This window comes from Diaphorina citri, unplaced genomic scaffold, assembly GCF_000475195.1.
Source record: "Diaphorina citri unplaced genomic scaffold, Diaci psyllid genome assembly version 1.1 scaffold46, whole genome shotgun sequence".
Lineage (NCBI taxonomy): Eukaryota > Metazoa > Arthropoda > Insecta > Hemiptera > Psyllidae > Diaphorina > Diaphorina citri.
The window spans coordinates 106,432-133,003 of record NW_007377483.1 but is presented as its reverse complement, the minus strand read 5'-3'; the positions used below and the strand labels follow the sequence as shown (position 1 = coordinate 133,003).

The 26,572-nt window shown below is 38.7% G+C and overlaps 4 protein-coding genes and 1 long non-coding RNA gene across 5 annotated transcripts; 2 read left to right on the top strand and 3 right to left on the bottom strand.

Moving 5' to 3' along the window:
- Positions 1-14,821: 14,821 nt before the first annotated feature.
- Positions 14,822-15,161, bottom strand: LOC108253133 (neurobeachin-like). The gene has a single exon (XM_017446516.2). The coding sequence runs from the start codon at positions 15,130-15,132 to the stop codon at positions 14,941-14,943; it is 192 nt and encodes a 63-aa protein (XP_017302005.1). The 5' UTR covers positions 15,133-15,161; the 3' UTR covers positions 14,822-14,940.
- A 1,920-nt stretch (positions 15,162-17,081) lies between these two features.
- Positions 17,082-18,229, top strand: LOC103514942 (lipoyl synthase, mitochondrial). Its single transcript, XM_017446488.2, has 3 exons — positions 17,082-17,301; positions 17,550-17,689; positions 17,995-18,229. The coding sequence occupies exons 1-3, from the start codon at positions 17,233-17,235 to the stop codon at positions 18,218-18,220; spliced, it is 435 nt and encodes a 144-aa protein (XP_017301977.1). The 5' UTR covers positions 17,082-17,232; the 3' UTR covers positions 18,221-18,229.
- Positions 18,230-18,806: 577 nt separating this feature from the next.
- Positions 18,807-19,210, bottom strand: LOC108253137 (neurobeachin-like). Its single transcript, XM_017446537.2, has one exon. It carries the CDS (start codon positions 19,034-19,036, stop codon positions 18,845-18,847), a length of 192 nt encoding a protein of 63 aa, XP_017302026.1. The 5' UTR covers positions 19,037-19,210; the 3' UTR covers positions 18,807-18,844.
- Positions 19,211-22,993: 3,783 nt separating this feature from the next.
- Positions 22,994-23,426, top strand: LOC113469778. Its single transcript, XR_003393093.1, has 2 exons — positions 22,994-23,056; positions 23,289-23,426. It is a non-coding gene; the product is annotated as an uncharacterized LOC113469778 (long non-coding RNA).
- A 1,374-nt stretch (positions 23,427-24,800) lies between these two features.
- On the bottom strand, positions 24,801-26,511 carry LOC113469711 (hepatocyte nuclear factor 3-gamma-like). Its single transcript, XM_026827584.1, has 3 exons — positions 26,489-26,511; positions 25,827-25,998; positions 24,801-25,136 (listed from the first exon to the last, which is right to left on the bottom strand). The coding sequence occupies exons 1-3, from the start codon at positions 26,509-26,511 to the stop codon at positions 24,801-24,803; spliced, it is 531 nt and encodes a 176-aa protein (XP_026683385.1).
- Between the last annotated feature and the right edge of the window lie 61 nt (positions 26,512-26,572).

Here is a 26,572-nt window from a genome sequence, read left to right as displayed (position 1 = left end):
GAACATAGGGAAGGAGAGAGGAGACTATAGCAATTTCGAAGCATTTTTTTTTCTCCTTTCTGTGCAGAATACCTAATTATTTGGTGGCCAGATTTATTAAGACTAGGAGGTTTTGACTATGGAAAACATGCACCAAGACATGAACATAGGGAAGGAGAGAGGAGACTATAGCAATTTCGAAGCATTTTTTTTCTCCTTTCTGTGCAGAATACCTAATTATTTGGTGGCCAGATTTATTAAGACTAGGAGGTTGTGACTATGGGAAAAAAATCTAATTCACGTGCAGTCTGGGCTATAAAAAACGACACAAATGAAGTTCGTTTTCGTTGCTACTTTGCTAGAGTACTAAATTTCACTGGACCAAAAGACTTTCCTATAGTCAACATACAACAATAACGGGGTTTTTTGAAAACTCATTTTGCTCATATTCATGCAAAAACAAAAGCCATCGACGCGCTTCAGAAAATGCCGCACAAGTTTGATTGAGACAAAAAACCCACGTGGGAAAAGAACTGATGGATTTTCAGTGGAAAAAGAGACTTTCAAAACAATATATGTACCTACTGGTACAAATAAAGGTACCCGAGTGTTATAAACTAATTTTCGTGAGCACAAAAAGGTAATATTCAGTCTCTATGGAATTTCATTTTCCGAAAAACAGTTAACTTTGTGAAAACTGTTTTACAATCAAAGTTTTGGAACGTCAAATTTTATGTGATCGTGTAGTTACAAGGTGTCCTTTAGGTTTACGTCTTTCGATTTACTTTTCCTATACAACCTATATTAATTATTCTAAGAAATAAATTAATGGCGGCGCTCAGTGACGTCAATGGTCAACTGAAACAAACCAATATTCTGGAAGACAAAATTACACAAACAAATTCTGAAGGGGGACTTATTTCTTTTTTACCCAATAAAAATATCTAATACATCTTCAACATAGGGTGGGTTCACAAACATAGAACCAGAGCTCGTCACTGTTCGGGGCAAGAGCGGGACAGGACTTGAAATAGGCGACTACACCTACACAAGATTGATTGACCCTGTATACAAAATTGTGTGTGAGTTATTTGTTCGCACCGGTAATGATGTCGATAGGTTGTCACGGAGCTGTTATCATCAGAACTATCGTTATCGGTACAATGGAAAATCTGAGACGTAGTTCCAACAAAACCCTGTGGAGTACCTCTGTGGGCGGACCTTAAGGCGGTCTCATCCTGATCCCTTGTGTGCCGCGTCCATTTTAATTTAGGACTATTGCACTGAACGTGGGCGGACCTTAGTCAAATTGAAACAATTCTACACACACGAATATAGTTCTACAAATAAAATTGTTTTTTAGTTCTACAGTTTGTTCGAGTAAACAAACAAACTGACAACAGTATTGTTGCCAGCGGGGATAGCATGTTGAATGCACCAGTTTCCGATTGATCACTGAAGTTAAGCAACGTTGCCCGTGATTGGAAATCGGAACGGGTGACCATTTGGGGAATCGCGTGCTACTGGCTCTTCCCCGACCCTAGTCAGGCTGGATGGGAAATTTCGTAGATTCGTAGAAGCCTAACTCATCCTTTGGGGCTCTTTAGCTCCTACATCTAAGCATCAGATTGAAGAGTTAGAAGAGTTTATCACCTGCGAATAAGGAGAGCTGACCCTAACAGTGGACACTGATGTAGGATTAAAGCAAGGGAGATATATATTTAAGTATCAGATTGGGCTTTTTGTGTATGGAGTTAAGCTGGAACCTTACAGGCTGGATGGGAAGGAAGAACAGGGAGATAATTTAGACTGGAACTCGAACTAGAACTAGATTTAGAATTACTAAATTTCTATTAATAAGAAAAATACCTTTATTATTACAACTTACCTACCGTTCTCAATATATTTCTTGCTTTCATATTGAACGTGACTCCTGTCATCTTTGTAGTTTGTACTTTCCTTAATTTTGGAAAATTTCAACAAAATCAACGTCAACGAATCATTCTACAAATCTAACATAAAACAATTCTTACACTATCACTATCACATGCATGAACATTGAACAATGAAATGTTATTGGAAAAACATAATTAAAAAGCACAACTCGGTGTGAACGACCTGGTAATCCTGTGTTAAAACGCCTTATCCGGCAAAAAAAGAGCACACCTGGAAAGAAAGCCTTTTATTTCGAGAACTCAAAAAAGGGAGAAAGGGACGACACACAACTACCGTTCATAACGCGGAAAAAGTACTAAGTACAGTGAGAGTTTTCAGCCGGTAGTAAGGTACACCAGGTGACAATTGAAAACATGCTACAGGTATACACCACATGTGTGAACAAATATACTAGAGAAATAATCGTGAACCTGAGTACATAACAGATAATTGAATCTGGGTGCATCACAATGCTTGGGAAAAGTGGAGCCAAAAAAAAAAAAGCATTATTACAGAGGATTAACCTATGTACATCCCCAATTTTATAGCAATACACCCTCCCATACTTCATGCTCTCCCCCTTACCATCTTTCCCATTGAAGTAACCCCCCTCCCCCTTATCCCTCATGATCACTTCCTACCATCTCTCCCATTGTAGCAATGACCCCTCCCATCCCTCATACTCGTCCCTAAAGTCTCTCCCTTCCCATTGAAGCAGTCCCCCTAACCACCCCTCCCTCCCATTGAAGCAATGCCTCCTTCCCATTATAGCAATCCCGTCTACTATCACCCCCCCCCCTTATTGAGGCAATCCTTCCTCCCATCCTATTGAAACAATATCCCCTCCTATCCCTCATGCTCCCTCCCTACCATTCCTCCCTCCCATTATAGCAATCCCCTTATCGTGCCTCCCCTCCTATTGAAGCAATCTCCCCTATCGTCTCTCCTTCCCTTGTAGCAATCCCTCCTTCCCATTGTAGTAATCTCTCCTTCCCATTGTAGTAATCCCTCCTTCCCATTGAAAAAGTCCCCCCGACTATCCACTCCCATTGTAGCAATTAGAACCTTGTCAAAATGAATAATAAAAGAAAATATCTACCTAGTTGTCGAGTCGAACAAAACCTAATGGGAAAGGGAAATGGGAGAGAAAGAGCTTTCTTCTTATTGGTTCCTTTCTCTTCCACTTTACCTTGAATTAGTCGAAGGTTCAGGGGTGCCCAAACAAATTGAAGAGAAAAGGAAGACAGGATAGAAGAAAGCCAGCCGTTCCGAGAACGAACATGATCCGTTCAGGATAAAATCCGCCCCGGGCGGCTATCGAACCCGCGGAATAGCGCTTACAAGGCAAACGTGCTACCAACCAAGTACCTAACTAGGCTGGCAGGAACAACCTTTATTTGGCATATTCACCAGACTATTGTTTATAGCTTCCTCCTTTTTTCCAAGGGACAGCAAAAAATAGAGACAGCAAAAAATAGAAATTAGTTTTTAAAAAAATACTCAAGGTTTGGGAGCCCCTATTCTCTCCAGCATTGAGCTTTTCTCTCAAAACGGTATTGTATTTTCATCAAGACAAGAGAAGACGAAAAAAGAGCTACTTCAGCTAAAAAAAAAAGAACATTTTCATACAAAAGAATAAACGGGACAAAATTTTAGATAAATAATCATAAAAAAAGCACAAGGCAGTCGCTCTTTTCCTCCTCTCCCTCTCCCTTTCTCCTCGTCCTACCTCTCTCTTTCTCCATTTGTTTGTAACATGCTCTTATATTAGTGGATGTGCCATTTTCCCAACAAATAATTTCAACCCTGTCTTCTCCAAATCAATTTTAAAAGAAAGCTTTCATCAGATTATTCTATTACTATTTTACTTTTTCATCTTGATGGATGTCTCAGTAACTTTGTGAAGGTCCATATTGATAGAGAGAAAGAAAGAGGTGTAACATGTTATTTCCCTCTCTTTATCACTATATTTGCCATTAACTTCGCTTTTAATATTGGAGAGAGCAACGTTATCTTTTTACATACATACATAAAGGTACACTATACAACTATGTATACATATCACGGGTACATAGCATTATCTCTATTCATAATTATGTACATAGTGTCACCATCATCACACAGATATACGTTTACACAGAGAGAAATGCACCACGTTTACACAGTCGAAATTTCATCATACACAAATAATCATAGGTACAGAGATTCATAATTTAAATTCTAGGTAAGCACATGAAACCCATGATTTTTTTTTCCAACTAGCAGTCGTCCCTGGTTAATTGAGATACACTAGTGACCAGTTTTTCATCTTGATGGATGTCTCAGTAACTTTGTGAAGGTCCATATTGATAGAGAGAGGGAAAGAGGTGTAACATGTTATTTCCCTCTCTTTATCACTATATTTGCCATTAACTTCGCTTTTAACATTGGAGAGAGCAACGTTATCTTTTTACATACATAAAGGTACACTACACAACTATGTATACATATCACGGGTACATAGCATTATCTCTATTCATAATTATGTACATAGTGTCACCATCATCACACAGATATACGTTTACACAGAGAGAAATGCACCACGTTTACACAGTCGAAATTTCATCATACACAAATAATCATAGGTACAGAGATTCATAATTTAAATTCTAGGTAAGCACATGAAACCCATGATTTTTTTTCCAACTAGCAGTCGTCCCTGGTTAATTGAGATACACTAGTGACCAGGGATTTTTAATTAAAATTGTAGCTAAGCCCTCGAAAGCGTTTTTGTGTACCTTTCAAAAGCCTTTTTATTTGTTTACAGCAGGAATTGCAGTCGATTCCTATTAACTGAGTAAGACTGGATATCTGGGGGAACATGGTTGAGAGTTAAAGTCCCATTAAAGATAAGGTATGTGCGATGTGAGGTTCCTTCATTTTTACACACCCTTCTCTAATTGAAACGGATTCAAGTAGATATGTAATGCTTTCTATTTATAGCGAACTCAAATTGACGAATTCTCACGAGTTTTGTGTTCTACACAAAAATGGATGGCACACTAGCGCTCTGGGTTCGAAAATCGACGAGTCCATTTGGAACTAAGAGCGAACCCGGGATTCAGAAATGTCTAGAACCCACCATAAGAGACTGTAACGGGTTCAATTTGGAAAAGGAAAATACATTGAGAAATTTCGTCTCAAAATATTTCACCAGGCAAGGCAATGCAATAGTGAGGTAGGGAACAAAAATGCAATAGTCCTAAACGAAAATGGACACAGCACACAAGGGATGAAGAAGAGACCGCCTTAACATAAATAACACCATTCATCGACAGTTTACTAACGGAAGCATTCTTCCACATTAGGTATCAGTCCCTGACACTACCTACATAGCAAGGACACAGCGGTCATAGCAGGATATCGATTTAAAATTCTACAACACAGACATAGACATGTACGTCCCTACCACACAATACACCTACTCAACGTACCTATTGAACATGAATAAATGTTTTTATTGAAGGGGCCTGGGGCAGGTATATAAATTATACCTCGTTCTTCTGTCTAAAAGGTGCAATTAGACAGCTGCTGGTGAGGGAGGGCGAGGAAATGTATTACAGTAGAACCTCGATTATTTCAACTAATTGGGACCGAGGGAGGTTGAAATAATCAAAAATGGAAATAATTGAAATTCCGTATTTTAAAACAATGAAAAAAGGGGCAAAATTTAGATACACAAGAACAAAATGGTTAATAAATACCCCCTTTTTGAACTGAATTTGGGGTTGAAATAATAGACAGTTGGAATAATGGAGGTTGAAATAATCGAGGTTCTACTGTACGAGTATTCAGGGGAGAGCTGTGATGAAAATGAAAGCACGTTCAACAAACACAGGATGAAAAAGTGGAGTAATGAGGACACCAAAAGGACTTCCACACTAAGTACCATGAGAGAGAGAGGGGAGAGAGAGAGAGAGAGAGAGAGAGAGGGGAGAGAGAGAGAGGGGGGGAGAGAGAGAGGGAGGGAGAGGAAGAGAGAAAATGAGAGAGACTTCTCCACTAAGTACCATGTACGTTGGAAGCTGTATATAGGGAAAAAGGGGAGAGGGAGGGAGAGATAGGGACCAGAAAGAGGAACTCAACATTACCAAGCAACATGAAAAAAAATGCCTTGCTTTTTCTTACAATAGGATAAGCCGAACCGGGGAGAGGGGGGGGGGGGAGAGAGAGGGAGGGAGAGAGAGGGAGAAAATGAGAGAGACTTCTCCAATAAGTACCATGTACGTTGGAAGCTGTAGGGAAAAATGGGAGAGGGAGGGAGAGATAGGGACCAGAAAGAGGAACTGAACGTTACCAAGCAACATGAAAAATAAGGGTAATAGAAAGTAAAAATGCCTTGCTTTTTCTTACAATAGGATAAGCCGAACTTCTGGAAACAGGGCCCAGGGACATTATTGAGCTACATAAGTTATCCCATCTTTGTGTTAAGTTTGAGCTAATTTGGCCGAAGCTACTTATAGGTACCTCAGTACCCACCAACTAACATAGGTAGGTACCCAATACTTACGTAAGTAGAAAGTAGAAACCTATTCCAGGGTACCTACCTAATACCTATATATAAAAAGTAGAAACCCACTCTCTTAAAAGGCTCCTTCAAAAGCTGATGGCTTTCAAGTTGACATCGATTTCGTGTCGTCGAAACAAAGGCTCCATTGTCCCTCCCTCCTTCCCGCTATCCCTCATATACTCGTCCCCCCCCCTTTATAGCAATACACCCTCCCATACTTCATGCTCTCCCCCTTACCATCTTTCCCATTGAAGTAACCCCCCCCCCCCCCCCTTATCCTCATGGATCCACTTCTTACCATTCTCTCCCATTGTACGCAATACCCTCCCATCTCTTCATACTCGTCCCTAAAGTATATCCATTCCCATTGAAGCAGTCCCCCGTAACCACCCTCCCTCCCATTGAAGAATGCCCTTCCATTTTATAGCAATCCCGTCTACTATTCACCCCCCTCCTTTGAAGCAATCTCCCTATCGTCTCTCCTTCCCTTGTAGCAATCCTCATTTCCATTGTAGGGTTAACCCTCCTTCCCATTGAAAAAAGTCCCCCCGACTTATCCCCTCCCTATTCTAGCCAATTAGAACCCTGTCAAAACGAATAATAAAGAAAATATCTACCCTCAGTCTGTCGAGTCGAACCAAAAACTAATGGGAAAGGGAAATGGAAGAGAAAGAGGCTTTCTCTCTTATTGGGTTCCCTTTCTCCTCCACTTTACCTTGAATAGTCGGAAAGCGTTCGAGCGGGTGCCCAAACAAATTGGAGGAGAAAAGGATGTGTGTGACAGGATAGAAGAAAGCAGGCCCGTTTCCGAGAACGAAACAATGATCCGTTCAGGATAAAATCCGCCCCGGCGCTATCGAAACCGCGGAATTTTAGCGGCTTACAAGGCAACGTGCTACCAACAAGTTACTAACTGGGGCTGGCAGGAACAACCTTGTATTTTGGCATATTCACCAGACTAATTGTTTAGAGCTTCCTCTTTTTTTCCAAGGGACACGCAAGAAATAGAAATTAGTTTTTTTAAAAAATACTCCGAGGTTTGGGAGGCCCTATTCTCTCCAGGCATGGAGGCTTTTCTCTCAAAAACGGTATTGTATTTTCATCAAGACAAAGAGAAGACGAAAAAAGAGCCTACTTCAGCTAAAAAAAAAAAGAACATTTTCATACAAAAGAATAAACGGGACAAATCTAGATAAATAATCATAAAAAAAAAGCACAAGGCCAGTCGTCTCTTTTTTTCCCTTCCTCTTCTCCTCGTCCTACCGTCTTCTCTTTCTCCTCCTTTCTTCTGCGCGCTCGCGCTCCCTCGCTCTCTTTCTATTCCCTTGCTACTTCTTTTCATGGTACGTTTTCACTCTCTCAGAACCTCTCATTTTCTTTTCTTGTTATGCATGAATAGATCTACATTTACTTTTCGTCTCCCACCTCTTCCATCTGTCTTTACTTTTACCTCCCCACACCCTCTCTTCTTTTCTCTAGATAATCTTTCCTCTCTTCCATTCTTTTGTTACAAGATCCCCACTCTCTCTTTCCCTTATCTTTCTCTCGCTGCCTGTCAATTTCCCCTCTTCTCTTACATTTGTCCTTCCCTCCTCTCTCTTTATACTTATCTTTATTTCCCTTCTCCTCTTTACATTTGCCATTCTCTCCCCTCTTTTTATACTTACCTACTTCTCTTCATTTCCCCTCCCTTCTTTACATATTTTTTCGTTCCTTCCCCTACCTAGGTACTTTCTAGTCTTTTCCGTTTTCTTAGTTTCCATCTCTTCTCCTTCTTTTCCTTTCCTTACAAAATCCCAACAAAAGTGCAATGTGTTACTAAGTGGGGTTCCCATATGAGTTTCTATTTCAATCAGTACCGTACAGCTATAAAGTTCAGGTTACATTGTTCTTGCAATAGATACATACAGATACATCTCCTAAAACACACATGAAAAACGCCATATGGCAACTCGCAGGAACCGAAGGTTCGGATATTAAATTTAACTTTCAATAAGTTTCTTACTCTCCCCCTAGAACCCCAGATATACTTTCCTACTCCTGAGCTCAAGAAACAGCAGTATCAGCTAAACTCCATATGGGATGAGACAATATTAACTGATCTTCATGGAAGAGTTACAACAATACGTATTAGCTAAACTTCATGCGAGCATTGTAAGCTGAACATAGTAAGAAAGAGCAGTATACTGGTATACAGTATGGTAGGTAGGTAGGTCGTGTAATTATTAAAGTACCTACTTAACTACATATTGGGAAAAAAAAAGAATGCAACAATAGATCAGTTGCGCTTACTTGGGTGATGTTTCAAAGTCATAGGGTAGGAAAAATGAGGACCAACGGAATTTTTCTTTTTCTTCTGCGACTTCTAGATCCCAAGAAAAATCGATTTAAAAAATACCGGTACTCAAATCGTGAACTTTGACGTCACGGCATACGCTCCCGTAGGCGATGACGTCGCCCATATGAGTTTCTATTTCAATCAGTACCGTACAGCTATAAAGTTCAGGTTACATTGTTCTTGCAATAGATACATACAGATACATCTATCTTGTAAAACACACATGAAAAACGCCATATGGCAACTCCCAGGAACCGAAGGTTCGGATATTAAATTTAACTTTCAATAAGTTCCTTACTCTCCCCCAGCTCCCCCTAGAACCCCAGATATACTTTCCTACTCCTGAGCTCAAGAAACAACAGTATCAGCTAAACTCCAAGTAGGAGGAGACAACATTAACTGAACTTCATGGAAGAGTTACAACAATACAAACATATTAGCCAAACTTCATACAAGCATTGTAAGCTGAACATAGTAAGAAAGAGCAGTATACTGGTATACAGTATGGTAGGTAGGTCGTGTAGTTATTAAAGTACCTACTTAAGTACATATTGGGAAAAAAAAGAATGGATCAGTTGCGCTTACTTGGGTGATGTTTCAAAGTCATAGAGCAGGAAAAATGAGGACCAACGGATTTTTTCTTTTTCTTCTACGACTTCTAGATACCGAGATAAATCGTTTAAAAAAAATACCGGTAAATCGTAAACTTTGACGTCACGGCATACGCTCCCGTAGGCGATGACGTCAAATCAAATGTCCCTAGCAAAGCTCCCTCGCAGGCAACACATTAATGTGTTTGTGCGCATACGATTCTGCGCAGTTCTTTCTGCTCCTCCGCAAGCGTGCTTGCATACTGGCGCTACCTAGGGTCCTAGGGGACGAAAAAAACAACTGCATAAAGTCTGACGTCACACATCTTTGAACTCTTTCATTAGAATGAAAAATAAAAATTGAATTTTAGACCTTTTACATTTATTTTTTCGGAGTTACAGTATGGTAGGAAGATGGGTAAGTAGTTATATTTAAGTAGGTACTTAGATATTTAAAGAAAAAAAAATGTTATACATATTAGAATTTTGTAGGCAAAGGCCCTCATTTCATTTAATGTTAATATAAGTATTCTTCCATTTAGGTATGTAAATTTGTAAAATAACAATGAGCACCCAACAATTAGGTACTGACAGATCAAAAGATCTACGTAGGTAGATACCTACTATGTACCTACCTACCTACCTACTTACTACCCTAATACCCTACCTATCTACCAAAAAAGAATTTTGACATTGTTCTTACCTCAAACTCTCAAAAAAAAAAAAAACGGAAAAAAAAAACAGTAGAAAGTTCCAATTCCAACATTGTTAAGTAGTTCTTTACAATTTATTGTGAGTCCTAAATATATACAGCCCCTTGTGTAACTGACTGACTGACTGACTGACTCACGTATACAAATTCTAACCCACTTCTAAATGAGCTAGGAAGATGCGGTTTTCACCATTGGATTCCTTATTTTTTGTAGGTACTGGGAAAAATCGGAAACTCCCAAAATTCCAAACCGTTCCCATTTTCACCATTGGATCCCTTATTTTTTGTAGGTACTGGGAAAAATCGGAAAATCCCGAAATTCCAAACCGTTCCCGAGTTACTGGCGCTACCTAGGGTCCTAGGGGACGAAAAAAACAACTGCATAAAGTCTGACGTCACACATCTTTGAACTCTTTCATTAGAATGGAAAATAAAAATTGAATTTTAGACCTTTTACATTTATTTTTTCGGACTTACAGTATGGTAGGAAGATGGGTAAGTAGTTATATTTAAGTAGGTACTTAAGTAGATATTTAAAGAAAAAAAAAATGTTATACATATTAGAATTTCGTAGGCAAAGGCCCTCATTTCATTTAATGTTAATGTAAGTACTCTTCCATTTAGGTATATAATTTTCTAAAATAACAATGAGCACCCAACAATTTGGTACTGACAGATCAAAAGATCTACGTAGGTAGATACCTACTATGTACCTACCTACCTACTTACTACCCTAAATCCCTACCTACCTACCTACCAGAAAAGAGTTTTGACATTGTTCTTACCTCAAACCCTCAAAAAAAAGGAAAAAAAAAAAGAAAGAAAACAAAAACAAAAAAAAACAGTAGAAAGTTCCAATTCCAACATTGTTAGTTCTTTACAATTTATTGTGAGTCAGACCAAGTACCCTACAATAGCTTCAAAATGAGACTCGTGAACTTCCAGAACACAAAACTTCAGTTTTTCATCCTCCCAACTCGTGCTTTTGTTACAAAACTCCAATTTTTTATCTAAACTTTTAGCCCAGTTTTTTTTTTTTTTCACAACATGACAAAAACATACACCAAAGGCAGAAAGTAAAGTAGGTGGTTGGCTGGTTGGTTACTCTGCTGCTGTAAGTAATATGTTACACACACAACATTAACTGAAAGCTATATTTTCTTCATGAGAACATGGATTAAAATTCATTAATCAAGGTAGAGCTGCTTCATTGTTAACAGCTCCTGTTTTTCCTTAAGGATATCCACAGCATACCTACATTACCTACTTACATGGAATATCATAATACCTACAGTCATTCATTAATCAAGGTAGAGCTGCTTCATTGTTAACAGCTCCTGTTTTTCCTTAAGGATATCCACAGCATACCTACATTTCCTACTATTCATTAATCAAGGTAGAGCTGCTTCATTGTTAACAGCTCCTGTTTTTCCTTAAGGATATCCACAGCATACCTACATTTCCTACTTAAGTACATGGAATATCATAATACCTACACCTATGTACTTAGGTAGGTATATCTAAAAATCTGTAGAAAAACATAAGTAATAATAAGTAGAAATTGATCTTTGGGCTTTAAAGGGTATTTTCTAAACGAGATTTCAGTTCACTGAACTTTGAAACTTATCTTATCAGACAAACGTAAAATAAAGAAGTCAAGAAATTATTCCAAGTTTTCTGCGGTCGCAAAAAAAGCATACCGCTGCTGCCCTCTGGAGGCGTTTGTGTGAACTAACAACAATTGTCGAACGAGAAACAGACTTTCTTTCGTCTGAGAGGTGAACATTATGAATAGGTACCTCCCATTATCTACCTGTACCCATAGTTCCAGCGCCTTCATTATCTTTTATGACCTAACAGTTGAAAATACTAGATAGATACACGTATGATATGTCTACGTAGATTTGTACATGAAATAGTAGATATTCCTATTTTCCAATGTTATGTAAACCGCCAAATCCGCGAACAAAATCGCGAAATCCACGAACATAATCGCGAAATCCGCGAACATAATCGGCAAATCCGCGAACATAATCGCCCTCTCTCTTCAACAGCACCCTACATCTCGCTCTTACACACCACTTCGTTCTCTCTCTCTTTCTTTCATTCTCCCTCTCTCTTCAACAGCACCCTCTCTCTCGCTCTTTCTTTATCACCCCTTCCTTCCTTTCTCTCTCTCTCCCTCTCTCTCTCACCGAGTACGTGAATCACGACTAGAAGGTATGTAGGAAGCGCCATAAAGCTGCTGGTGAGGGAGGGCGAGGAAATGTATTACAGTAGAACCTCGATTATTTCAACTAATTGGGACCGAGGGAGGTTGAAATAATCGAAAATTGAAATAATTGAAATTCCGTATTTTAAAACAATGAAAAAAGGGGCAAAATTTAGATACACAAGACAAGAACTACATGATGCCGTTTATTTCATTCCTTAATTCCCAGCCATTTCTGAGATATAAGCGTGGTTCGCAAATCACGAACCACCCTGTATAGGTATATCTAAAAATCTGTAGAAAAATATAAGTAATAATAAATAGAAAATCATAAGTCTCAGAGGTTGACAGTGTAGGTATAAATTTTATGGAGATAACAACACACACCTATGGAGGTAGGTATTGGTATTTAGTATTTATGTACTGAAGTACTTGGCACAATGATAGAGTGCATCAACAACAGCCATTGATTTCCTTTAAAATCATATTGCTTTTCTAGCTTGTTGATAATGTTAACTCATTATTTCACAAAGTACAAAGTTACATACCTAGGTAGGTAACTTAATTATTTTATTTCTCTTGGTTTATTTATGTACTGAAGTACTTGGCACAATGATAGAGTGCATCAACAACAGCCATTGATTTCCTTTAAAATCATATTGCTTTTCTAGCTCGTTGATAATGTTAACTCATTATTTCACAAAGTACAAAGTTACATACCTAGGTAACTTAATTATTTTATTTCTCTTGGTTCTGTATACTGTATAGCAGTGTTTCTTAATTGGTGTTCCGCGGAACCTAGGGGTTCCACGAGCTGACGGCAAGGGTTCCGCGAGATATTTTGGAAAAATCATACACTAGATAAAATGCAGTTTCAAAACGACCATCTTAGACTAGGTAGGTATTTCATCTTATACAGCTTTTTTTAGAGGTTTGATAGAGGGAACTGTGGGGGTGGGGGGTGCAATCTTGAAAGTTCAGGGTTCCGCAAAGATGTTCACCTTTTGAAAAGGGTTCCGCGGGCCAAACTAATTAAGAAACACTGCTGTATAGGGTTAAAAACTTCAAACTTTCCAAGTTTTCCTGTGTACTTACCTGTCTAGTCAAAACTTAAATTTATGTGCTCCCTTTTTCTATGCTGTTCTTTCTTTAATAAAAATATAATGAGGAAAAAGAGTTTCCTTGTTTATTTTTCCAACTTTCCCCCAAGCATTAAATTTGATCACAAAATGTTTGAAAGTTTCCTTGTTGTCATTTTCTTGCATACTTCAGTAGGTACCTAGCTAATGCTTGATAGGTAGGTATCAGACTACCTAGATACTTACATTGAAAAAAAAAAAAACAGTAGGTGAGATTTCAAAGGCAAAGAGCAGAAAAAAAGGAGTACCTAAGTAACTAGAGAATTTTTCTTTTTCTTCATCTTCTAGATCCCGAGATAAATTGTTCAAAAAATACTGGTAAATCTTATCTTGGGACATCACTAAAATACCTCATAGGTACTTTATTGATTCAGTTTTTTTACATGTTTTGTCACAAGTATAGTACCTACCTACTCACAGTGCTTAAAATATTTTTGACTGTCAACAATCATACACTCTAATTGCTTGGGCCAATGGGTCTAGCTTGACTGTTTAATTTTAAGCTCGGGAAAAACATAAAATTAAATGATGTAATAGTAAGTATCTACTGCTTTTATTCTTATTTTAAATCACCAACTGTTTACCTACCTACCTAACACCTACTTTGCCCTATACATACAACACACTATAATTTCTACATCAGAATTAGGTAAGTAGGTAGTAAGTAAAACTTATGATCACAAAATGTTTGAAAGTTTCCTTGTTGTCATTTTCTTGCATACTTCAGTAGGTACCTAGCTAATGCTTGATAGGTAGGTATCAAACTACCTATATAGGTACTCACATTGGAAAAAAAAAAACAGTAGGTGAGATTTCAAAGGCAAAGAGCAGAAAAAAGGAGTACTTAAGTAAGTAACTAGAGAATTTTTCTTTTTCTTCATCTTCTAGATCCCTAGATACATTGTTCAAAAAATACTGGTGAATCAACACACTATAATTTCTACATCAGAATTAGGTAAGTAGGTAGTAAGTAAAACTTAGCAATACCTACTGATATTTTTGGCTCCATGTTATAGTTTTACACAATGGAACATCCAAGTGATGTAAATGATTGTAAAGTCTACACTACTTCTGGATATTAGCTTCATTAGTTGGGCCATTCACCCATACCAATACTGATATTTTTGGCTCCATGTTATAGTTTTACACAATGGAACATCCAAGTGATGTAAATGATTGCAAAGTCTACACTACTTCTAGATATTAGCTTCATTAGTTAGACCATTCATCCATATAATATTATTGATGTTAATAAATGAGGCCTTTTTAAACTGTTGGCATAATGGGACTTTTTAGTCTTAGCCGACAGTATAAATAAGGTATATTACTTAAATAAATAAATTAGCTTCATTAGTTGGGCCATTCACCCATATAATTGCAAATTTCCATTTCTTTCTTGGTCACCCTGTCAAAACACCTGCACAATGTTTATCTCTCACTTGAGATTTCTTATCAGATTAGAATTGAGAGGATTTTCATCGGGAACTCAAGCCAGTGACAGACTTACCAAATGCAGGATTGTGTTGACTACTTCCCGGTTGGACACCTCTCCAACTTCTATCAATCCTATGAGGACACCAAACTTTAGCTCATCCTTCATTATCATCTGAACAACATCTTCAGGGCGTTTGATGTCAGGGAATTGGACTGGAGGCACTTTGCTTTCAGCGCCCTCCATATTTTCGTTACACTAAAAAATCCGCTAATTAAGAGAGGGAATTGGACTGGAGGCACTTTGCTTTCAGCGCCCTCCATATTTTCGTTACACTAAAAAATCCGCTAATTAAGAGAAAAAAAAACCCGAACGATCGTGGTCACGACATTACGGGGAAACTAAAATTGAACACTTTTCATCAGAAAATCAAAGAGGAAAATAAAATAAAATATTAAACATTTCCTCTGCACACCGAAGCAAACGTACGCACAGGGAGAGAAACCACCATTTTTTAACTCAAAACACGGCTGCTGACAGGAATGATTATAAGCAGTGTGACCAATCGAAGAATAAGCCAGACAAAATATTTTTGTCACTAGATAATATTTCCTTTTTCCTGAAACCTACATTTTCATACTTTCGACATCTTTCGACATTCGACAATCTTGTCCCTTTTCTGGTCTTTCTTTATGATTGTTGAGTTGTTGAGGCATCGTTTAGGGAGGGAGGGCATGGGGCCCGGCACCCCAACCCCCTAATAACTACCTATTTGCAGGGCCGTATCCAGGATTTTCATATTTTTGGCTCCATGTTATAGTTTTACACAATGGAACATCCAAGTGATGTAAATGATTGCAAAGTCTACACTACTTCTGGATATTACCTTCATTAGTTGGACCATTCACCCATATTTGGTTCTGTATAGGGTTAAAAACTTCAAACTTTCCAAGTTTTCCTGTGTACTTACCTGTCTAGTCAAAACTTAAATTTATGTGCTCCTTTTTTCTATGCTGTTCTTTCTTAATAAAAATATAATGAGGGAATCCTCCATCATGTTAGGCCTTGGTGAAACAGATGCCGAAGTGCAACAGACACTAGATGACTTACTGGCAGCTGGGGTAGACTGTGTCACTCTCGGCCAGTATATGCAACCCACGAAGAAACACCTCAAGGTAAGCTACAGAGAGTTGGTTGGTACTTGGATGGGTGACCTACAATGTTATTTGAGCTCAGTAAATGGTATTCTTCTTCTTCTTTCTAAATGGACCAGGCTAGGTCCGTGAGGTACCCCCTCAGTCTATCTCTCTTCTCTCCCCCTCTCTCTCTCCCTTTCTCCCTCACTTTCGCTCCCTTCCCCTCTCTCTTTCTCCTGAACTCTTTGCGTTCCCCTCTCTCTCTCTCTCTCCCTTTCTCTCTTCTCCCTCTCTTTCCCTTTCTCTCTTCTCCCTCTCTTTCCTTTCTCCTCCCCTCTCCCTTTCTCTCTCTCGCTCTACTCATTATGCTGGTGGCGGGGTTCGTGAGATTAAACTCGGGTACTTAAGGGGTACGTGGGCGAAAAAAGGTTGAGAACCGCTGCTTTAGAAGTAGGTACCTACAAAAAATAACTCATTATGCTGGTGGCGGGGTTCGTGAGATTAAACTCGGGTACTTAAGGGGTACGTGGGCGAAAAAAGGTTGAGAACCGCTGCTTTCGAAGTAGGTGCCTACAAAAAATATCTCTCTCTCTCTCTAGTGAAATAAACTCATGTTGGCTAACCTGTAGATTTAAATTTCTCTGTGGAAATTGAATTTTCGCGCCACTGTACATCTGATGAAATTTGTTTACTTTTTGACCTTATCAATTTTAGAGGTTAGTTTTTACAAACTGAGAAACTGATAAGATAAAAGGAAGATAAGTTGGAAAATCCTGAAAGTCCTGATATAGAGTGAAATTTTGAGATGTTTTACCTGTGATTAGGAACTTGCAGTCAAAACGCTAGACTAGAGTGTGTTCAAAACAGAGTTTTTGTGTTTGTGTGCTTTGAAAGATAAGAACAAAATGAAAGCCACAAGAACTTTGAATAAGGTTGCTCCTAATCTACTTCAGATATCCAGTAATGTTTCCAAGGTAATGTACCTACTTTTATACATATAAATTTGTTTACTTTTTGACCTTATCAATTTTAGAGGTTAGTTTTTACAAACTGATAAGATAAAAGGAAGATAAGTTGGAAAATCCTGATATAGAGTGAAATTTTGAGATGTTTTACCTGTGATTAATAGGAACTTGCAGTCAAAACTCTAGACTAGAGTGTGTTTAAAACTGAGTTTTTGTGTTTGTGTGCTTTGAAAGATAAGAACAAAATGAAAGCCACAAGAACTTTGAATAAGGTTGCTCCTAATCTACTTCAGATATCCAGTAATGTTTCCAAGGTAATGTACCTACTTATACATATACCAAATACCCAATTACCTACCTACCTCCTTCCTACCTAACCAGCCTTTGGTATCTTTTGTACCTAGAAGGCACAACAAAATTAGCCTCGAGAATTCTGTATTCTCTCCGTGGGAAGGCAGGGTTGATAATGTTCGATTTCTTACTTACTCATGGGCAATCAGAACTTGCACTTACCGCAGCAATTGCTCAGAGCAGCAAATTAATATTAATTTTCTAATTCCAGGACCTTTGTATTCCAACCAGAACCAAAGCAACATTACCTGAAAGAGTGAGAGAAAAATTGGCAAATGGACCGAGTTTTCAAGACTTTCTGAGATCCTCTGAACCTTCTGAAAATAATAATGTCCCTGAAGAATGGAACTCGTAAGTAACAATAAGGGGAATAAATGTACTAGCTGAGTAGCTTATGTTTTTAAACCCAAACTTCCAGGAGGACAAGGAAAAGAAAACTTCATTTACCTCAGTACCTAGTGATAGAGAAAAAAACAATAATTTTTAAAAAAAAAACCTTCCTTCATCTTTTGGATGACCATTGTATCAATTGTTTGTTTGTTACGTTTAACGAGCTATTTAATTACTTGATTTTTAGCTCAAATTGTATCAATTTATAACTTGGAAAAAAAAATAATAACATTTATGAAAACTAATTTGTCACTCATCTATTTCAGGTATGATGGCAAGCTGAAAAGAGAGAAGGGAGAGAATGAAAGGCTCCGACTTCCACCCTGGCTGAAAACCAAAATCCCAACAGGCTCCCAATTTGCCAAAGTGAAAGAGCAGCTGAGAACTCTGAATCTCCACACTGTATGCGAGGAAGCTAGGTGTCCAAATATCGGGGAGTGTTGGGGTGGTGGAGAACATGGGACTTCTACAGCAACCATTATGGTGAGTTAAAATGGACCAGAATTAAATTAAAGAGTGGACTGGATGTGTTTGCCCACAATATTGAAACTGTAGAGAAATTGACGCCTTATGTTAGAGATAGACGAGCTAGATACAGGTAAGATCCGACTTTTTGACCAGAGTAGCCTAAGAGACTTCTAAGAGGTGCTACGTTTGCAGACCAGAAAGGCCAACCCCAAATTAATTTGGGAAAAGGTGGAGTAAAACAAAAAGGAGGGTGGAAATTTTCTGACCTGATTTTCATGTTATTAGACAGGTATAGCCTGTAAGTAGTTTAAAAAAAAAAAAAGTTCCAGGTCCCTTTCGGGTACGAATGACTCAGCTTTGCCCACTTTTCACTCAGCCCGCGGAAAAAAAAAGTCTCACCTTTTGTCAACATTTTCTGCTCATGGAGTGTGGAGCACATAATATGCCGTTAGCATTGTTTTGTGGAACAGGCCACTGGGCACAATATACAAGCATCAATTTCTTTCTTTTTCTCCTCCATGTAGACAAAGTCTGGAAGTGTTGCAGACCGCCAAGCAGCTGAATCCGGACCTGATCACCAAATCCTCCATTTATCTCTCACTTGAGATTTCTTATCAGATTAGAATTGAGAGGATTTTCATCGGGAACTCAAGCCAGTGACAGACTTACCAAATGCAGGATTGTGTTGACTACTTCCCGGTTGGACACCTCTCCAACTTCTATCAATCCTATGAGGACACCAAACTTTAGCTCATCCTTCATTATCATCTGAACAACATCTTCAGGGCGTTTGATGTCAGGGAATTGGACTGGAGGCACTTTGCTTTCAGCGCCCTCCATATTTTCGTTACACTAAAAAATCCGCTAATTAAGAGAAAAAAAAACCGAACGATCGTGGTCACGACATTACGGGGAAACTAAAATTGAACACTTTTCATCAGAAAATCAAAGAGGAAAATAAAATAAAATATTAAACATTTCCTCTGCACACCGAAGCAAACGTACGCACAGGGAGAGAAACCACCATTTTTTAACTCAAACTCAAAACACGGCTGCTGACAGGAATGATTATAAGCAGTGTGACCAACAGGAGAATAAGCCAGACAAAATATTTTTGTCACTAGATAATATTTCCTTTTTCCTGAAACCTACATTTTCATACTTTCGACATCTTTCGACAATCTTGTCCCTTTTCTGGTCTTTCTTTATGATTGTTGAGTTATTGAGGCATCATCTAGGGAGGGAGGGCATGGGGCCCGGCACACCAACCCCCTAATAACTACCTATTTACAGGGCCTGTCAGGGCCGTATCCAGGATTTTGTCGAGGGGGGCCCAGAGTCCAAACAGTGAATCACGGGGGGGAACGGGTGGATGCTCGAATTTTCGAAAAATGAGGCTCGAGGGAGGGAGGTGGCCCAAAAATCAGTAGGTAATGAAGTACCTACTGATTTTTGGTACGTACCAAAAAAAATCTTCAGTACTGAAGTACCTATACCTAGGTACCTTCTGATTTTTTTTTTTTTTAAAGGTACCTACTGAAGTGTGATTAGAACTGAGTAGTAGGTATAATGGTATAACACATCAACCCATAAGTAGGTATGGGTACCCGGTACTCATTATGCTGGTGGCGGGGTTCGTGAGATTAAACTCGGGTACTTAAGGGGTACGTGGGCGAAAAAAGGTTGAGAACCGCTGCTTTAGAAGTAGGTACCTACAAAAAATATCTCTCTCTCTAGTGAAATAAACTCATGTTGGCTAACCTGTAGATTTAAATTTCTCTGTGGAAATTGAATTTTCGCGCCACTGTACATCTGATGAAATTTGTTTACTTTTTGACCTTATCAATTTTAGAGGTTAGTTTTTACAAACTGATAAGATAATAAAAGGAAGATAAGTTGGAAAATCCTGAATGTCCTGATATAGAGTGAAATTTTGAGATGTTTTACCTGTGATTAGGAACTTGCAGTCAAAACCCTAGACTAGAGTGTGTTTAAAACAGAGTTTTCCATTAGAACTCCTGTTAAGCTAACAGCCAGTTAAGTTCCATTTAATTTGTATTGGCCTAACAGGGCTGTTTGAGGCTGGAAAGAAGGTTGGTGAAATCCACCATAAGTCTGTCAGTTTATGGGGTACATGACAATTTAGAATAGAATATGCATACCTTGTTTATCCTGCTCGAAAAAAGTCCTTTTACCCGAACAGTCTAAACAAGGTCTCATGTATTTTATGGGTATATCTATAAATGTTTACAGCAGAAGACCAGGGTTCATATTGTCCTTGTATGACCTCAAGGTTCTCATGCGACAGATCTTGATTCTATCTGGTTATGGGGTTTAAAAGTAGATTCTAGTTTAAAATTCCATTTTTTCCCCCTTCCTGTTAATATTCCGATATTTAGTTACCAATTTTTCTTATTTATTTTACAAGAGGTGAGGTATCTCCTTGAACTCTTGATGTTCACATGCCCTGAATTGTTAAAAGAAAAATAAACAAATTTGTGATTTATGAGATTGTAAGTCATATTCTGAGTTATTTTTTCCATATATTTTGTGTAGGGGTTGGTATTTATTTCGGCTTTCTATCGTTTCCCCCCCTTTTTTTCATTTTATACATTTTTTCCAAGCAGCTTAATTTCCTTTGAATTTACTTTTGACCGAAATTATAATATTCATCATAATCCAATAAATAATATCTCGGTCTAAAACGCCCGTTTGTCATTTTGTTGAGGCTTAAGTGACAAGATCCTGAGTACTGAAATGAAAAGAAACACCCTCGAAATAAGAGGTACTTTATATTTTATAAATTTTATTTTTACCTTTTTAGAAAACATCGTATAAAAAGAACACACTCTATTTACACCAATAGTATACACGGAAATGTTTTCGCAACTCTCCAGAAAACATTTCCTAGACTAGACACACTGGACGGAAGAAAACAAAATGGACGAGGAAGTAAATCTAAACAAACTGAAAGATATGGTACAAAAACAACTAATTCAACTAATAAAAGAAATGTCAAATATGTAAAACTTTCCTTGGGAAATGTGGTTGAAAAGTGACTAGATACGAAAAAATTGAAATGAAAAAATACACCTATTGCACGTTTAATTAAAAAAAAAAAAAAAATGAAAATTTCAAAAATAATACTTTAGTCAAGTCAAAAATTACCTTGGACGGATACTAAAATAAATAATAACTATTGGACGGATGTCAGAGAGTTCTGTATTGCTACAAAATCTTTTGATTAATGATACAACTCTAAAGGGTTCGGGGTCTCAACTTCATGTTGGACAAATTCAACAAGTCATGTAGCATGACCAATGTTCCATAGTATGTCTTGATATGACTAAAGTTGTCTTACTATCCATAGATGTCCTTAATATAGCAAGGAAGTTGTCATACAATGTCCTTGATAGCTACGGGTTCAAAACTACGCGCTTACACAGGTTGTTGTACTGGTGTAGTATCAGCATGGTTGCTGAGGTTGATAGTCTCTAGCTCAGGTATCTCTTGTACATCCTTGAATCCAGTCAACATACAGGTCATCCAGGGACCCGGGGGTTCCCATATGAGTTTCTATTTCAATCAGTACCGTACAGCTATAAAGTTCAGGTTACATTGTTCTTGCAATAGATACATACAGATTTACAGATACATCTACTTGTAAAACACACATGAAAAACGCCATATGGCAACTCTCAGGAACCGAAGGTTCGGATATTAAATTTAACTTTCAATAAGTTTCTTACCCTCCCCCTAGAACCCCAGATATACTTTCCTACTCCTGAGCTCAAGAAACAGCAGTATCTGCTAAACTCCATATGGGAGGAGACAATATTAACTGATCTTCATGGAAGAGTTACAACAATACGTATTAGCTAAACTTCATGCAAGCATTGTAAGCTGAACATAGTAAGAAAGAGCAGTATACAGTATGGTAGGTAGGTAGGTCGTGTAGTTATTAAAGTACCTACTTAAGTACATATTGGGAAAAAAAAGAATGCAACAATAGATCAGTTACGCCTACTTGGGTGATGTTTCAAAGTCATAGGGTAGGAAAAATGAGGACCAACGGAATTTTTCTTTTTCTTCTGCGACTTCTAGATCCCGAGAAAAATCGATTTAAAAAATACCGGTAAATCGTAAACTTTGACGTCACGGCATACGCTCCCGTCAAATCAAATGTCCCTAGCAAAGCTCCCTCGCAGGCAACACATTAATGTGTTTGTGCGCATACGATTCTGCGCAGTTCTTTCTGCTCCTCCGCGAGCGTGCTTGCATACTGGCGCTACCTAGGGTCCTAGGGGACCAAAAAAAACAACTGCATAAAGTCTGACGTCACACATCTTTGAACTCTTTCATTGGAATGGAAATAATACTTTAGTCAAGTCAAAAATTACCTTGGACGGATACTAAAATAAATAATAACTATTGGACGGATGTCAGAGAGTTCTGTATAGCTACAAAATCTTTTGATTATTGATACAACTCTAAAGTCGTAAACTAGGGATCAGGGTCTCAACTTCATGTTGGACAAATTCAACAAGTCATGTAGCATAACCAATGTTCCATAGTATGTCTCGATATGACTAAAGTTGTCTTACTATCCATAGATGTCCTTAATATAGCAAGGAAGTTGTCATATAATGTCCCTGATAGCTACGGGTTCAAAACTACGCGCTTACACAGGTTGTTGTACTGGTGTAGTATCAGCATGGTTGCTGAGGTTGATAGTATCTGGCTCAGGTATCTCTTGTACATCCTTGAATCCAGTCAACATACAGGTCATCCAGGGACCCCACAAGAACTTTGAATAAGGTTGCTCCTAATCTACTTCAGATATCCAGTAATGTTTCCAAGGTAATGTACCTACTTTTATACATATACCCAATTACCTACCTAACCAGCCTTTGGTACCTTTTTTAGAAGGCACAACAAAATTAGCCACCAGAATTCTGTATTCTCTCCGTGGGAAGGCAGGGTTGATAAAGTTCAATTTCTACTTACTTATGGGCAATCACTGCAATCGGAACTTGCACATACTGTGGCAATTGCTCAGAGCAGAAAAATAATATTAATTTTCTCATTCCAGGACCTTTGTATTCCAACCAGAACCAAAGCAACATTACCTGAAAGAGTGAGAGAAAAATTGGCAAATGGACCAAGTTTTCAAGACTTTCTGAAATCCTCTGAAGGTTCTGAAAATAATAATGTCCCTGAAGAATGGAACTCGTAAGTAACAATAACGGGAACAAATGCCGTTCTTATTTGAACTCATCAGTTAGACATAGCTCTCAGGTGCTGGCCAAGAATTTGGAAGTGTTATTTATACTTCAGAGATGGAAATCATGGAGAAACAAGAACCTGCATTTTCTATGTAAGATTTTATTTGTGTTGAGTGTTGTTGTGAGCGCCACATACCCAATTACCTACCTACCTCCTTCCTACCTAACCAGCCTTTGGTACCTTTTGTAGAAGGCACAACAAAATTAGCCACCAGAATTCTGTATACTCTCCGTGGGAAGGCAGGGTTGATAAAGTTCAATTTCTACTTACTTACTCATGGGCAATCAGAACTTGCACATACTGTGGCAATTGCTTAGAGCAGAAAAATAATATTAATTTTCTCATTCCAGGACCTTCGTATTCCAACCAGAACCAAAGCAACATTGCCTGAAAGAGTGAGAGAAAAATTGGCAAATGGACCCAGTTTTCAAGACTTTCTGAGATCCTCTGAAGGGACGGATACTAAAATAAATAATAACTATTGGACGGATGTCAGAGAGTTCTGTATTGCTACAAAATCTTGTGATTATTGATACAACCCTAAAGTCGTAAACTAGGGTTCAGGGTCTCGACTTCATGTTGGACAAATTCAACAAGTCATGTAGCATGACCGATATACTATGAGATGTCTTATTATCCATAGATGTGCTTAATATAGCAAGGAAGTTGTCATACAATGTCCCTGATAGTTACGGGTTCAAAACTACGCGCTTACACAGGTTGTTGTACTGGTGTAGTATCAGCATGGTTGCTGAGGTTGATGGTCTCTGGCTCAGGTATCTCTTGTACATCCTTGAATCCAGTCAACATACAGGTCATCCAGGGACCCGAGCATTCCGATAGCATGTCCCTCATGGCAAGAGTTCCAATACTAAACACACAGGTCGTGATAGCATGTCCCTCATAGCAAGGGCGGAATGTTATTGTAGCATGACAACGTGAATTCATCCGGGAACAGAGGGAGCGTATCATAATGGTCCGTCTCATCATACATGGAATATATCAGGGCATTCTGCTGCTCCTCCATGATTATATCATGAGCCGCATACTCCAGGATAGATTTCCTGGAAATCGTATCCGACGCGAAGATTTCCACTTTCTCCTGTGGATAGATTTCCTGGAAATCGTATCCGACGCGAAGATTTCCACTTTCTCCTGCCCTCCGTCGTAAGCTGCCATGATGAGGTTCTTGCTAATCGTATCCGACGCGAAGATTTCCACTTTCTCCTGCCCTCCGTCGTAAGCTGCCATGATGAGGTTCTTGCTGGGTTCATACTGGTACAGCTTGTGATCCTCACCAGGCGTGTACAACACGTTATCATTGCTTTGAATATACAACACGTCCGTTCTTGCTGGGTTCATACTGGTACAACTTGTGATCCTCATGAGGCGTGTACAACACGTTATCATTGCTCTGAATATACAACACGTCTTTACATTCCTCGTACGGGAAGGTTTTACTCTCCTGGGAGTAGACTTCGAATGGCTGCAACGGGTCGTGGGCGAGGGACATCGTGTTGAGGGGTTGGGGTTGTGGTTGGGGCATTGTCTCCATAGAGGGGGCAGGGGTCTCGGTTGAGTTTTGGCCAGAATAGTCGTCCCCCCATTCGCTGGGCTGAAGGGACTCCAGGTAGGTTTTGAGTCGATTTTTCTTCTGGAAAATGAAAATGAACCGAGTTATTGAGAACATCAAATAAATCTAGATTTTTAGATTAGACGTGACTCACTTTTCAACTCTCTAAGCCTATAGGTACCTTAGACTTTAAGGACTCCTTAAGTTTTGGCCAGAATAGTCGTCCCCCCATTCGCTGGGCTGAAGAGACTCCAGGTAGGTTTTGAGTCGATTTTTCTTCTGGAAAATAGTTTTGGCCAGAATAGTCGTCCCCCCATTCGCTGGGCTGAAGAGACTCCAGGTAGGTTTTGAGTCGATTTTTCTTCTGAGAGTAGTTCTATCTCACTCAAGCTTTACACATCTTTAATTGAGGACAAGTTCTGAAAGTCTCAAAGGCACTTACCCAGTTACTTTTATACTTACCCAGTTACTTTTATACTTACCCAGTTACTTTTATACTTACCCAGTTACTTTTATGAGTTATTGAGAACATCAAATAAATCTAGATTTTTAGATTAGACGTGACTCACTTTTCAACTCTCTAAGCCTATAGGTACCTTAGACTCTAAGGACTCCTTAGAGTCTAAGCCTTAGATATGTATGAACTGACTCAAGAGTGAGTAGTCCTCTGAAAAGAGTAGTTCCTTATATCTCACTCAAGCTTTACACATCTTTAATTGAGGACAAGTTCTGAAAGTCTCAAAGGCACTTACCCAGTTACTTTTAACTTACCCAGTTACTTTTAGACGCATCCTCAACCGGTTCCATATCGCTTAGGTTCCACAGATGTCCTGCTCCCTGCGATGCTTTCACTCCTTTTCTAAAATGAGGATTAATGGACAGGTTGTGACGTACGGAATTCTTCCATCGGTCATCATTCTGGTTGTAGTAGGGGAACCGTTCCCTGTGAAAAAAGAGGCGTAGGTTAGCAGTGAGGGCCATCGGCTTAACACCCTTTTTCACGGCGACCTTGTTATATTTTTTGTGACAATCCTTATACCTACCTAGGTACTTGAGATCAGGTCCAAATTATAGGCCAATATTTTTAGTACCCTATTACTACATTAGAAGCAACTTCCCCCCCCCCTAAATACTACGCTGGGGATTAATTTAGTTTGAAAAAAGCTATGCTGTAGCCTATAAGGCCAGAAAATAGCCTCTTAAGACTTCATTTGTCAAGGGTAGCGTGTTTACCTTACCGTTTTTGAGACTTGGGATTAATTTCATTTGAAAAATTAACTAATTATGTGCCCACCTAAATAAAATAATTCCAGTCGGAAATTTCAATATGTAAACGGCCCGCCGCGCCGTCAAAATCCGCAAAATTTCAGCATACGTGATTCCAATGCGAAGGAAGGTTCTCAAGAAAGGACTTTAATTCGGGCCTGTGTTACCAAGGTAGCCAGTTAAGTTCCATTTAATTTGTATTGGCCTAACAGGGCTGTTTGAGGCTGGAAAGAAGGTCGGTGAAATCCACC